The 13596-nt window shown below is 45.1% G+C and overlaps 1 protein-coding gene across 1 annotated transcript in view; it reads right to left on the minus strand.

The window, feature by feature from the left end:
• gnb3 (guanine nucleotide binding protein (G protein), beta polypeptide 3) overlaps positions 1-13230 on the minus strand; it is a 29023-nt gene extending 15793 nt beyond the window's left edge. Inside the window, exons 1-2 of the mRNA NM_001011107.1 lie at positions 12829-13230; positions 1447-1513 (exon numbers count right to left, since the gene is read on the minus strand). Of these exons, the coding sequence (NP_001011107.1) occupies positions 1447-1503 (57 nt within the window). The 5' untranslated portion in view covers positions 1504-1513; positions 12829-13230. The remainder of the gene's footprint in view (positions 1-1446; positions 1514-12828) is intronic.
• Positions 13231-13596: the final 366 nt, after the last annotated feature.

Here is a 13596-nt window from a genome sequence, read left to right on the forward strand (position 1 = left end):
GGACCAAGGGTATTCCAGATAAGGGGTCTTTTTGTAATTTGGGTGTCCATACCTTAAGTCTACTAAAAAAATCAATAAAACGTTAATTAAACCCAATAGGATTGTTCTGCCCCCAATAAGGGGTAATTATATCTTAGTTGGGATCAAGTACAGGTACTGTTTTATTATTACAGAGAAAAGGGAATCATTTAACCATTAAATAAACCCAATAGGGCTGTTCTGCCCCCAATAAGGGGTAATTATATCTTAGTTGGGATCAAGTACAGGTACTGTTTTATTATTACAGAGAAAAGGGAATCATTTAACCATTAAATAAACCCAATAGGGCTGTTCTGCCCCCAATAAGGGGTAATTATATCTTAGTTGGGATCAAGTACAGGTACTGTTTTATTATTACAGAGAAAAGGGAATCATTTAACCATTAAATAAACCCAATAGGGCTGTTCTGCCCCCAATAAGGGGTAATTATATCTTAGTTGGGATCAAGTACAGGTACTGTTTTATTATTACAGAGAAAAGGGAATAATTTAACCATTAAATAAACCCAATAGGGCTGTTCTGCCCCAATAAGGGGTAATTATATCTTAGTTGGGATCAAGTACAGGTACTGTTTTATTATTACAGAGAAAAAGGAAAGCAGTTTTCAAATTCTGAATTATTTGATTAAAATGGGGTCTATGGGAGACAGGCTTTCAGTAATTCGGAGCTTTCTGGATAACGAGTTTCCGGATAAGGGATCCCATACCTGCACATACTTGGTGCCCCCACCACTGAGCCCTAGGCACATGCCTTTTCTGCCTACCCCTAGTTCCGGCCCTGGCTGAAGGCATTAAGCTTGCAATCTGCCTATGTTATATATAACGGGGATCCGGTTAGATCCGGTGATCCGGTCAGGATCATAGAATGGCAAAGCATTGGTAGTTGCTTCAAGAGTGCAGTTTACCCTGTGTAGGTAGTAGGGATGCACTGAATCCAGGAGTTGGTTTGGAATAGTTTGCAGCTTTTAGAAGTGTTTCTGCCAAATGGAATCCAAAGCCTTCAAGCCATGTTCATCTTCTAATTAACTTTCCGTATGATGTAGAAAACGGTATTGTTAGACAATGGCTTTCATTATTTATTATTTGAAGTTTTCTGGTCATTTCCTTTTTTGTTCAGCAACTCTGTAGTTTGGCATTTCAGCAGTCTGGTTGCCAGGGTCTTGTTTATCTTAGCAACTAAGTGGTTTGAATGAGAGACTGGAATATGAATAGGAGATAAGGGAATAAAAAGTAGCAATAATAATAAAATTGTAAGCTCACAGAGCAATAGTGTTTTAGCTGCCGGGGTCAGCGACCCCCATTTGAAAGCTGGAGAAAAGGCAGAAGAGGGAGGCAAATAATTAAAAAAAGATTTGGTGCATCCCTATGAAGTAGTGCAATAAAAACAAATGGAATGGGTCTGGGTTACCGCAATCTGCTTCTTCAGTGCCTCAGCCTCCTGGCGCAACTGTTCCAACTCCCCCATTGTTAGGACTCTGTGGATACAAGAGATAACAGGGTAAGGAAGGGATGGAGCAGAAATGTGGCAAATATAAGTAAGTAGATATGAAGAACATGAACAAACATAGAATTTAGGCTGCCATAGAATTTAGATCTTTACTTATCATGTATACACACAACCTTACAGCACATGATAAACACATTTATTCTTCACATAATATTCTTACTTCCCTACAAACCAGCTACCAGGCTCCTATAGGCTCCATGCTGAATGTGCTTTGGAATCAAACCATAGAGCACTACAGTGCAAGGCACCACTCCTGGGGCTGTTAGGTTGTGTAGTTCTCATCACAACATACAAATCAATGGGAAATGTGAGACGGACAGGGACAAGGCAGAATATTACACAGCAAACTTGGCAGCATTAGAGCCAGGGAGCAGCTAAAGCTTATAAAATGTTGGTGTGGCAGGGTGTAACTAAAAGACCATGGGGTTTGGTGTAAAATTTGCACTGGGTCTCTTCTTGCTGCTCCACACACAAATGCTGCAATCATAATAAAACATGTAGGGCTTGATAGAGTTGGGCTGATAATACATGGGCCCTTTACTCTGTATTTTATAGTTCTTTGTTCTTATGGGGCCCCTTAGCTTCTAATAACTGCTCCAGCTACGTGCCTATGGTGGGGCTGATTGAAGGGCAGCAAAGACAATTCTGCCCTTGTATGAATCATTGGTTGGGCTGCCTCTTGAATATATGGCCGCCATATCAAAATCACATAACCTGATTAATTAAGGGAATGAATGATATAATGACATATCAGTGTAATTAATTCTCTCAAACATTTCCTCACTAGAACAAGTGACAAAGGGACCTCCATTTAGACTGGAGCAAAGGAGGTTTCACCCAGGGCATAAGAAGGGTTTATTGCAAGGGTAGTTACTCCCTGTAGTATGCTATTATGGGAGGGGGCACGGGACACAACTAATGAAATGTAATACCAATAACAGAATCCATTGGAAGGCAATTAAAACTTGCAGAATATCAATAATGTGTAGTTACATACTGTAGTTACATAGGGTTGAAAAAAGACCAGAGTCCATCAAGTTCAACCCATCCAAGTAAACCCAGCACACCTAACCCACACCATTCTATATACTCACATACATAAACTATATATATACAACCAGTAATACTAACTGTAGATATTAGTATCACAATAGCCTTGGATATTCAGCTTGTTCAAGAACTCATCCAGGCCCCTCTTATAGGCATTAACAGAATTCAGTGAAACTTGACAAATTTAAGTGGCATAACCAGTGGCAAAAATACATATTTATGTGCACTTTAGGGTTTATTTAACCTGGACTGTAAATAACTTTTATGGCCCTCTGCCCTTTACATACTTGTTTATTTAATACCCAGCAGAATCCCAAGAGAGAGAGCAGGGAGGATTATAGTAATGGAGAAAGGAAAAGACAAACATCAGAACTGGGGAAAATCATGTGGTTGGGTTTCATATCCCATGACGAGAGTGACAATGACCAAGTATGTAAAGTTCCAAGGCTAATGGTGAGAAATGACCTGTAGAGGAGAGGGAGGGGATTAGAAATCTATAGGAGGACTTGCTATGGGTACAGGATGGGAAGGATTAACCTACATGCCCAAATAGAAAGGCTTCCAGTAAGTACGGAAGGTAAAAATCCATGGTTGGAGGAAGGTTAGGCTATTCTGATAAGTTTCTTTCACAGAAAGACTGGTGCCCTCTTTGGTATAACCGGACTGTTCTTGCCCAATAAGCTCAAAAGCTGCATCTTCTGCTTCCAGTTTCCCTAGAGACATCTATTTTTCCTGAGATAAACCATGAGATACTTTTTTCTCATCTAATTGAATTTGGGCCATTATTACAGAAAAACACAAGAAGTGTTTTATAGAGCTTAGTGACTTGCCATTTCGGGGGTCAGATTAATGTCCCCCTGTCCCTAACCCATCCTGTAAATGTTAAATCAGTCGGTAACCTAAGGCTGATGTCAGATGAGGCTGATGTCAGAATAGGCCCATTAGGTGGCCCCATATACAGGTAGATAAGCTGCTGAATTGGTCTGAAGGACCCAAGTAGGCAGCTGAAATCCGCCCATATATGGCTACCTTTAGGCTAATGCCAGACAAGGCATAGGGCGGATATTTTCGGCAAAATTCCGCCCTACGCCTCCTACATGTGCCTGCACCGGAATAAATGGAATACGTTCGGGTGCAGGCACATGTAGCGGGAATACACATAAAAATGTTTGTGCCTGCACCCGAGCGTATTCTATTTATTCGAGTGCAGGCACATGTAGGAGGCAACTCTGCAACTCCCTGCACCTCTGCTGCACCTCTCTGCAACTCCCTGCACCTCTGCTGCTCCTTGCTACAACTCCCAGCACCTCTGCTGCTCCTTGCTACAACTCCCAGCACTGGCTACCCTTTCCATGAAACATTCCCTTACCATGAAGCCTACACCCTTACCTGCTAACCAAACAGACATGGGATATCCCATAGCACATCAGCTTCTACACATCCCATTCTGCTGACTCACTGCCTGCTCACTAACCCGGCCATAACACTGTCAAAATTTCCCCACCTTCCCCCATAGCCACATCGTTTTATACCTTTGTATCAATTATCCCCTCCCTATAGACTGTAAGCCCTTGCCCTCTCATTAACAATAATAATAATAGTAATAATAATTATAAAAAGACTTATTCTTGCTTCTTTGATTTCCTTTTCTATAGAAACAAAAGAAGGCAAAAGAGTTCATCCCGTAGGGATCCTGTAGGGACACCCAGCCAGGAGATGGTGTAGGACTCCTTCCATACGTTTCATTTTAATTCCAGCACTGGGCTCCTAACAATAGGTGGCCCGTAGGCTAGTGCCCAGGTAATCCGTCCCTGTCAGGTGTTCTTAGAAGAAGCATAAAGGTACCTGCCCTAATAAGAAAAGCCATGAGTTAAACTGATCATAAGAATACATTCCTTTAGGCAGGATAGCCAAACTGTACCCTCTGATAGCCAAACTGTACCCTCTGATAGACACACTGTACCCTCTGATAGACAAACTGCACCCTCTGATAGACAAACTGTACCCTCTGATAGACACACTGTACCCTCTGATAGACAAACTGTACCCTCTGATAGACAAACTGTACCCTCTGATAGACAAACTGTACCCTCTGATAGACACACTGTACCCTCTGATAGACAAACTGTACCCTCTGATAGACAAACTGTACCCTCTGATAGCCAAACTGTACACTCTGATAGACAAACTGTACCCTCTGATAGCCAACTGTACCCTCTGATAGACACCCTCACTGTACCCTCTGATACTGTACAAACTGTACCTCTGATAGCCAAACTGTACCCTCTGATAGACTGTACCCTCTGATAGACAAACTGCTCTGATAGACCCACTGTACCTCTGATAGACAAACTGTACCCTCTGATAGCCAAACTGTACCCTCTGATAGACAAACTGTACCCTCTGATAGCAAAACTGCACCCTCTGATAGCAAAACTGTACCCTCTGATAGACAAAACCTCTGATAGCCACTGTACCCTCTGATAACTGTACCCTCTGATAGACAAACTGTACCCTCTGATAGACAAACTGTACCCTCTGATAGCCAAACTGTACCCTCTGATAGCCAAACTGTACCCTCTGATAGACAAACTGCACCCTCTGATAGACACACTGTACCCTCTGATAGCCAAACTGTACCCCTCTGATAGCCAAACTGTACCCTCTGATAGACACACTGTACCCTCTGATAGCCAAACTGTACCCTCTGATAGCCAAACTGTACCCTCTGATAGACACACTGCACCCTCTGATAGACAAACTGCACCCTCTGATAGGCCAAACTGTACCCTCTGATAGACACACTGTACCTTCTGATAGACAAACTGCACCTCTGATAGACACACTGTACCTTCTGATAGCCAAACTGTACCCTCTGATAGACAAACTGTACCCTCTGATAGCCAAACTGTACCCTCTGATAGCCAACTGTACCCTCTGATAGCCCAAACTGTACCCTCTGATAGACACACTGTACCCTCTGATAGACAAACTGCACCCTCTGATAGACAAACTGTACCCTCTGATAGACACACTGTACCTTCCTGATAGACAAACTGCACCCTCTGATAGACACACTGTACCTTCTGATAGCCAAACTGTAACCCTCTGATAGACAAACTGTACCCTCTGATAGCCAAACTGTACCCTCTGATAGCCAAACTGTACCCTCTATAGCCAAACTGTACCCTCTGATAGACACACCTGTACCCTCTGATAGACAAACTGCACCCTCTGATAGCCAAACTGTACCCTCTGATAGAAACTGTACCCTCTGATAGACAAACTGTACCCTCTGATAGACAAACTGTACCCTCTGATAGACAAACTGTACCCTCTGATAGACACACTGTACCCTCTGATAGACAAACTGCACCCTCTGATAGACACACTGTACCTTCTGATAGCCAAACTGTACCCTCTGATAGACAAACTGTACCCTCTGATAGCCAAACTGTACCCTCTGATAGCCAAACTGTACCCTCTGATAGCCAAACTGTACCCTCTGATAGACACACTGTACCCTCTGATAGACAAACTGCACCCTCTGATAGACAAACTGTACCCTCTGATAGCCAAACTGTACCCTCTGATAGACAAACTGCACCCTCTGATAGCCAAACTGTACCCTCTGATAGACACACTGTACCCTCTGATAGACAAACTGTACCCTCTGATAGCCAAACTGTACCCTCTGATAGCCAAACTGTACCCTCTGATAGACAACTGTACCCTCTGATAGCCAAACTGTACCCTCTGATAGACAAACTGTACCCTCTGATAGCCAACTGTACCCTCTGATAGACAAACTGTACCCTCTGATAGCCAAACTGTACCCTCTGATAGACAAACTGTACCCTCTGATAGCCAAACTGTACCTTCTGATAGACAAACTGTACCCTCTGATAGCCAAACTGTACCCTCTGATAGACAAACTGTACCCTCTGATAGCCAAACTGTACCCTCTGATAGACAAACTGTACCCTCTGATAGCCAAACTGTACCCTCTGATAGACAAACTGTACCCTCTGATAGACAAACTGTACCCTCTGATAGCCAAACTGTACCCTCTGATAGACAAACTGTACCCTCTGATAGCCAACTGTACCCTCTGATAGACACTGTCTGATAGCCAAACTGTACCCTCTGATAGACAACTGTACCCTCTGATAGACAAACTGTACCTCTGATAGTGTACCCTCTGATAGCCAAACTGTACCCTCTGATAGACAAACTGCACCCTCTGATAAACTGTACCCTCTGATAGCCAAACTGTACCCTCTGATACTGTACCCTCTGATACTGTACCCTCTGATAGACAAACTGTACCCTCTGATACTGTACCTCTGATAGACAAACTGTACCCTCTGATAGAACTGTACCCTCTGATAGACAAACTGTACCCTCTGATAGACAAACTGTACCCTCTGATAGACAAACTGTACCCTCTGATAGACAAACTGTACCCTCTGATAGCAAACTGTACCCCTCTGATAGACAAACTGTACCCTCTGATAGCCAACTGTACCCTCTGATAGACAAACTGTACCCTCTGATAGACAAACTGTACCCTCTGATAGCCAAACTGTACCCTCTGATAGACAAACTGTACCCTCTGATAGCCAAACTGTACCCTCTGATAGCCAACTGTACCCTCTGATAGACAAACTGTACCCTCTGATAGCCAAACTGTACCCTCTGATAGCCAAACTGTACCCTCTGATAGACAAACTGTACCCTCTGATAGCCAAACTGTACCCTCTGATAGCCAAACTGTACCCTCTGATAGCCAAACTGTACCCTCTGATAGACAAACTGTACCCTCTGATAGACAAACTGTACCCTCTGATAGACACACTGTACCCTCTGATAGACAAACTGTACCCTCTGATAGACAAACTGTACCCTCTGATAGCCAAACTGTACCCTCTGATAGACAAACTGTACCCTCTGATAGCCAAACTGTACCCTCTGATAGACAAACTGTACCCTCTGATAGACAAACTGTACCCTCTGATAGACAAACTGTACCCTCTGATAGACAAACTGCACCCTCTGATAGACAAACTGCACCCTCTGATAGACAAACTGCACCCTCTGATAGACACACTGTACCCTCTGATAGACAAACTGTACCCTCTGATAGCCAAACTGTACCCTCTGATAGACAAACTGTACCCTCTGATAGCCAAACTGTACCCTCTGATAGACAAACTGTACCCTCTGATAGACAAACTGCACCCTCTGATAGACAAACTGTACCCTCTGATAGACAAACTGTACCCTCTGATAGACAAACTGTACCCTCTGATAGACAAACTGTACCCTCTGATAGACAAACCGTACCCTCTGATAGACAAACTGTACCCTCTATACAGAAAGAAAACAAAGTATTAGTCTAGACCATATGTTTTGGGGTTCTCTACCAGCCCAAGGCAACCAGAGCCCTTTAGCAGGGAAGATCTGTGCCTCTGTAGGTGCCCCCCAGTAGCCCCCCATCTTCTTTTCTGCTGATTCCCAGCACGTGCCTAATAGTCATCCCTATAAAATCACCTTCTATGAGAGATGTTACCTCAGTTTCTGCTCATTTTTGATCATTTCGTCAGCCGCTAAGCTTATTTTCCCAATATCAGCCCAGAGCCCACTGAGCACGTGCAGTGCCACTGACACTCAAACTAGGGAACAGCAGGATCCAAGATGGGGAGCTGCTGGGAGAAACTTTTAAGACCTGGATCATTACTGTTATAGGGCAGCTGGTACAGTAAGTTCAGAATGTAGAATATAGCATTTGATATAATCCATAATTATTTCTTCTTTAATAGCATTTAGACTGCTGATGTTCTGCTCAAGAGGAGAGCAACAATGAAAGCTCCATACCTGCCATTGCCCTTAGGCTTAGCCAACTACAAATAGCAGCTACTAATCTCTCTGTGTGACATAACTTAAGCCTTACACTAACTTTGTTGATTAGCCTCGAGGGCTCTGACCCTGACCTAGCTTTCTGTGCTAATTCTATACCTGCTGGACTGAAACGTTGACTTTCCATGGGCTTCAGCAAGTACCAAAAAAAGGAGGGAAGGCACCCAAGTCAACCACACAGGTCACCAAAAAGTACATTAAAAAAAAATCCTTATTGATCCAACATCTCAACTGCCTTATGCGTTTCGTGCTGGAAGCACAAAACACATATGGTGGTTGAGATGTTGAATTCAGTTTCTTTGAATTACTTTTTTAGTGACCTATGTGGCTTTCTTGAGTGCCCACCCCCTTTATTTTGGGTACAGACGGTTTGCCGCTTCAGCATTCCCAAGCTATAAAAGCTTCCCAAAGTGGAGCACCAGAATGTATAAAGTTTTGTTGACGAAACAAAAGGTTTGGTTGGGTAGGACCTGTTAAACTGGCTAAATTGTATCAAATATATGGTACTTCCTGGAGGATCTCAATAGCGCCAAGGACAAACACCAATGGAAATGGGTTCATTACTGACTACTCTACACTATTACATTGCTTCTTGCTGCTGGTGGCTTTGGGTGGTCCATTGCTACCTACTTCAAGGAAACTCTCCATTGCCAAGGGCATGCCTAAAGGTCCCCATACACGGGCCAATTGTAGCTGCCGATATTGATCCCTTGGACTGATTCGGCAGCTTATCGGCCTGTGTAGGGGCAGAAACGAGGGGCCTGCCCGACTGATATTTGGCCTGAAATTGGCCAGATATTGATCGGCCAGGTTAGAAAATTCAGTCGGATCGGGGACCATGTCGGCTCGTTAATGCGGTCCCCGAATCGGCTGCCCCATTGCCGCCAATATAATTCGATCATTTGTCCCCAGGGAGCGAATCTCAACGTGTATGGGAACCATATAAGCAGCTAGCCCAATCAGTGAGCAAGATGAGACATGGGAGACAAGCAGCTAGGCCAATCAGTGAGCAAGATGAGACATAGGAGACAAGCAGCTAGCCCAATCAGTGAGCAAGATGAGACATGGGAGACAAGCAGCTAGCCCAATCAGTGAGCAAGATGAGACATGGGAGACAAGCAGCTAGGCCAATCAGTGAGTAAGATGAGACATAGGAGACAAGCAGCTAGGCCAATCAGTGAGTAAGATGAGACATAGGAGACAAGCAGCTAGGCCAATCAGTGAGTAAGATGAGACATAGGAGACAAGCAGCTAGGCCAATCAGTGAGCAAGATGAGACATAGGAGACAAGCAGCTAGCCCAATCAGTGAGCAAGATGAGACATAGGAGACAAGCAGCTTGGCCAATCAGTGAGCAAGATGAGACATAGGAGACAAGCAGCTAGGCCAATCAGTGAGTAAGATGAGACATAGGAGACAAGCAGCTAGGCCAATCAGTGAGTAAGATGAGACATAGGAGACAAGCAGCTAGGCCTATCAGTGAGCAAGATGAGACATAGGAGACAAGCAGCTAGGCCTATCAGTGAGCAAGATGAGACATAGGAGACAAGCAGCTAGGCCAATCAGTGAGCAAGATGGAACATGGGAGACAGGCGGTTAGGCCAATCAATGAGCGAGATGGGACATGGGAGACAAGCAGCTAGGCCTATCAGTGAGCAAGATGGGACATGGGAGACAGGCGGTTAGGCCAATCAATGAGCGAGATGGGACATGGGAGACAACTATGCAACAGGTTTTCATGCAGGAAGTGCTGAGTGAGTTCAAACTGGGTGTCTCGCCAGTCACTCAGAATGGTCGGCCTAAGGTCCCCCCACACTCACTGATAACCCAGTTGACATAAGCCAACCCTATTACGTCTTGTATGGCCATGTCTGAACCAAAATAAAAGAGTCCCACCCATGGTTTCTCTCATAGCGAGAGAGCAAATATTTGTGTGTTTATGTATATGTGCAGGTAATGCAAACACAGTGTTACGTCAGCAGAGCCCGACTGTCTGCCCCGCGCAGTGACTGACATGGGAATGGGCCGCACACGTCCCGCTCTCACACACCTGCACACACAGCCCAGGCACAGGGCCATGCCAGTATTACTGGTTTCGGCACATTTACATACATAATCTTCATTTATGTTACCCAGCAAAGAAACCTGCTATACTGGTACATAGTAAATACAATTCATACACACAATTCATACATACATGCTATTTATATAGAGTTATAGGAGTGAATACAGCACAGGACTCTTTTAATTATATAATGTAGAACTGCCAGCACCTCTGCCAGCTTGTAAGTTGTATGTTTACTCTTATAATCATCATCTTGCTTAGCTGCCACCATCTCTCCCTACTATACCTGCTATCCCACAGCCCCAGTCCCTTCCCAGAGGCTATTATCCCCCACTGCTACTATAGGCACCATCTCTCCCTACTATACCTGCTATCCCACAGCCCCAGTCCCTTCCCAGAGGCTATTATCCCCCCACTGCTACTATAGGCACCATCTCTCCCTACTATACCTGCTATCCCACAGCCACAGTCCCTTCCCAGAGGCTATTATCCCACTGCTACTATAGGCACCATCTCTCCCTACTATACCTGCTATCCCACAGCCCCAGTCCCTTCCCAGAGGCTATTATCCCACTGCTACTATAGGCACCATCTCTCCCTACTATACCTGCTATCCCACAGCCCCAGTCCCTTCCAGAGGCTATTATTCCCCCACTGCTACTATAGGCACCATTATTCTCTACTATACCTGCTATCCCACAGCCCCAGTCCCTTCCCAGAGGCTATTATCCCCCCACTGCTACTATAGGCACCATCTCTCCCTACTATACCTGCTATCCCACAGCCCCAGTCCCCTTCCCAGAGGCTATTATCCCCCCACTGCTACTATAGGCACCATCTCTCCCTACTATACCTGCTATCCCACAGCCCCAGTCCCTTCCCAGAGGCTATTATCCCCCCACTGCTACTATAGGCACCATCTCTCCCTACTATACCTGCTATCCCACAGCCCCAGTCCCTTCCCAGAGGCTATTATCCCCCCACTGCTACTATAGGCACCATCTCTCCCTACTATACCTGCTATCCCACAGCCCCAGTCCCTTCCCAGAGGCTATTATCCCCCCCACTGCTACTATAGGCACCATCTCTCCCTACTATACCTGCTATCCCACAGCCCCAGTCCCTTCCCAGAGGCTATTACCCCCCCACTGCTACTATAGGCACCATCTCTCCCTACTATACCTGCTATCATACAGCCCCAGTCCCTTCCCAGAGGCTATTATCCCCCCACTGCTACTATAGGCACCATCTCTCCCTACTATACCTGCTATCCCACAGCCCCAGTCCCTTCCCAGAGGCTATTACCCCCCCCACTGCTACTATAGGCACCATCTCTCCCTACTATACCTGCTATCCCACAGCCCCAGTCCCTTCCCAGAGGCTATTATCCCACTGCTACTATAGGCACCATCTCTCCCTACTATACCTGCTATCCCAGAGCCCCAGTCCCTTCCCAGAGGCTATTATCTTTACCACACAACTACAACTATAGGAACCAGCACATGCTATTATGGGCATTTAACCATATGGATTTATATATATCCTATATATAGGCCAAACTGGGCTGATCTGATTGTTTGGCCCCTGGCCAAAAGTGAATCCTCATATGGCCCTATTCAGAACTGTTGGGCAATGACACATCAATGCACTTCTGTGGTCTTTGCCCACCAGAACCTTCAAACCTACCCAATTTCTATCCCCATGTCAATAAAGCCGGCAGTTGCGAGGCCCGCATACACAGGTCAATAAGTTGGCAACTTAGTCTGGAGCTGGCAGCTTATATTGCCCATTGAATGGCCACCTTTACAACAAACCTATAATAATATATACAGTGACAAGTGACAGGTTACACACATTAGCTGCATAGCATACCATAGCAGGCTCCAGTTGCTAATATATAACCTTGCCTGGGTACTACACACACTACTTTTGCAGGAATATACACATTTTATGTATATAAATATCGGTAACACAAATTAGTTGTAAATATTAGGGCACCCAGTGTAAGGAGAGACCCACACCTCCATACACACACGTCCATCGCACAATACAGCACAAGCTCCCCTACTGCTAATAACCAGATATTCGCTAATGTACGAGTCTCATCTAAACAATGTCACTCACATTGGCACAGTGTATATACACAAACACACACGTTACTTATTGCTGGTCAGTCGCTGCCAGCTGAGCAACATAGCAGTACCCTGAGTACCCTGAGTACCCCCAGTACTAATCCCAGCTACTCCTCACCTGAAGGGCCGGCAAATGAATGGAGAAAGAGTTCCTCACTCAAGTTGGTCAAGATGGTCCTTTGCCCCTTCTTCTTCTTCTTCTTCTTCTTCTTCTTCTTCTCTTACTTTCTCAGCGGTACCTTCTGCCTTCCAGGGCCACTTACACCCGCCAGGTAGTCTCTCCTTCTATGGCTGTTACTCTCACTCTCTCACTTACTCTCTCAGTCACTCTCTCTAGACTTGGAACTCTCTTCTGTAGGCTTCCTCCCTGGTGTCTTCTACTGCCAGTTACTCTCTCCCCTTCCCCTGCATCTGTTACTCTCCTTTATCGATGACTTTCTCCCCCTTTATCACATTGTTTTCTCTCGCTCTGCCCTTTGCTGGAGGTAACTCTGATCCTGTGCTTCTACCTGCCCCTGCCTTCTCTCCTGTGTGTTGTACAGAGGTATGCGGATCTCTAGGAGAGGGGAGAGATACAAGGGGGGGGGGAGGGGGAGGGGTGGAATGAGGCTAAAAGCCGATTTGGAGTTAAATGCTTAAATGCAAAGCAGTTTGCAAATCGGAGGAGAGGGGCCAGGGAATCAGATGATGCTCTCCGCTTGTCACAGGGTGAGAGTCGGAGCCATGGGATATGAATAGCATATGATAGGGACGTCCCAAAGAGCTTACAGTCCAATTATTATTATTATTATCATCAACATTTATTTATAAAGCGCCAACATATCCCGCAGCGCTGTACAATAAGTGGGTTACATACATTGGACATACAGAGTAACATATAAAACAA

The sequence above is a fragment of the Xenopus tropicalis genome, chromosome 7 (genome assembly GCF_000004195.4).
Source record: "Xenopus tropicalis strain Nigerian chromosome 7, UCB_Xtro_10.0, whole genome shotgun sequence".
Lineage (NCBI taxonomy): Eukaryota > Metazoa > Chordata > Amphibia > Anura > Pipidae > Xenopus > Xenopus tropicalis.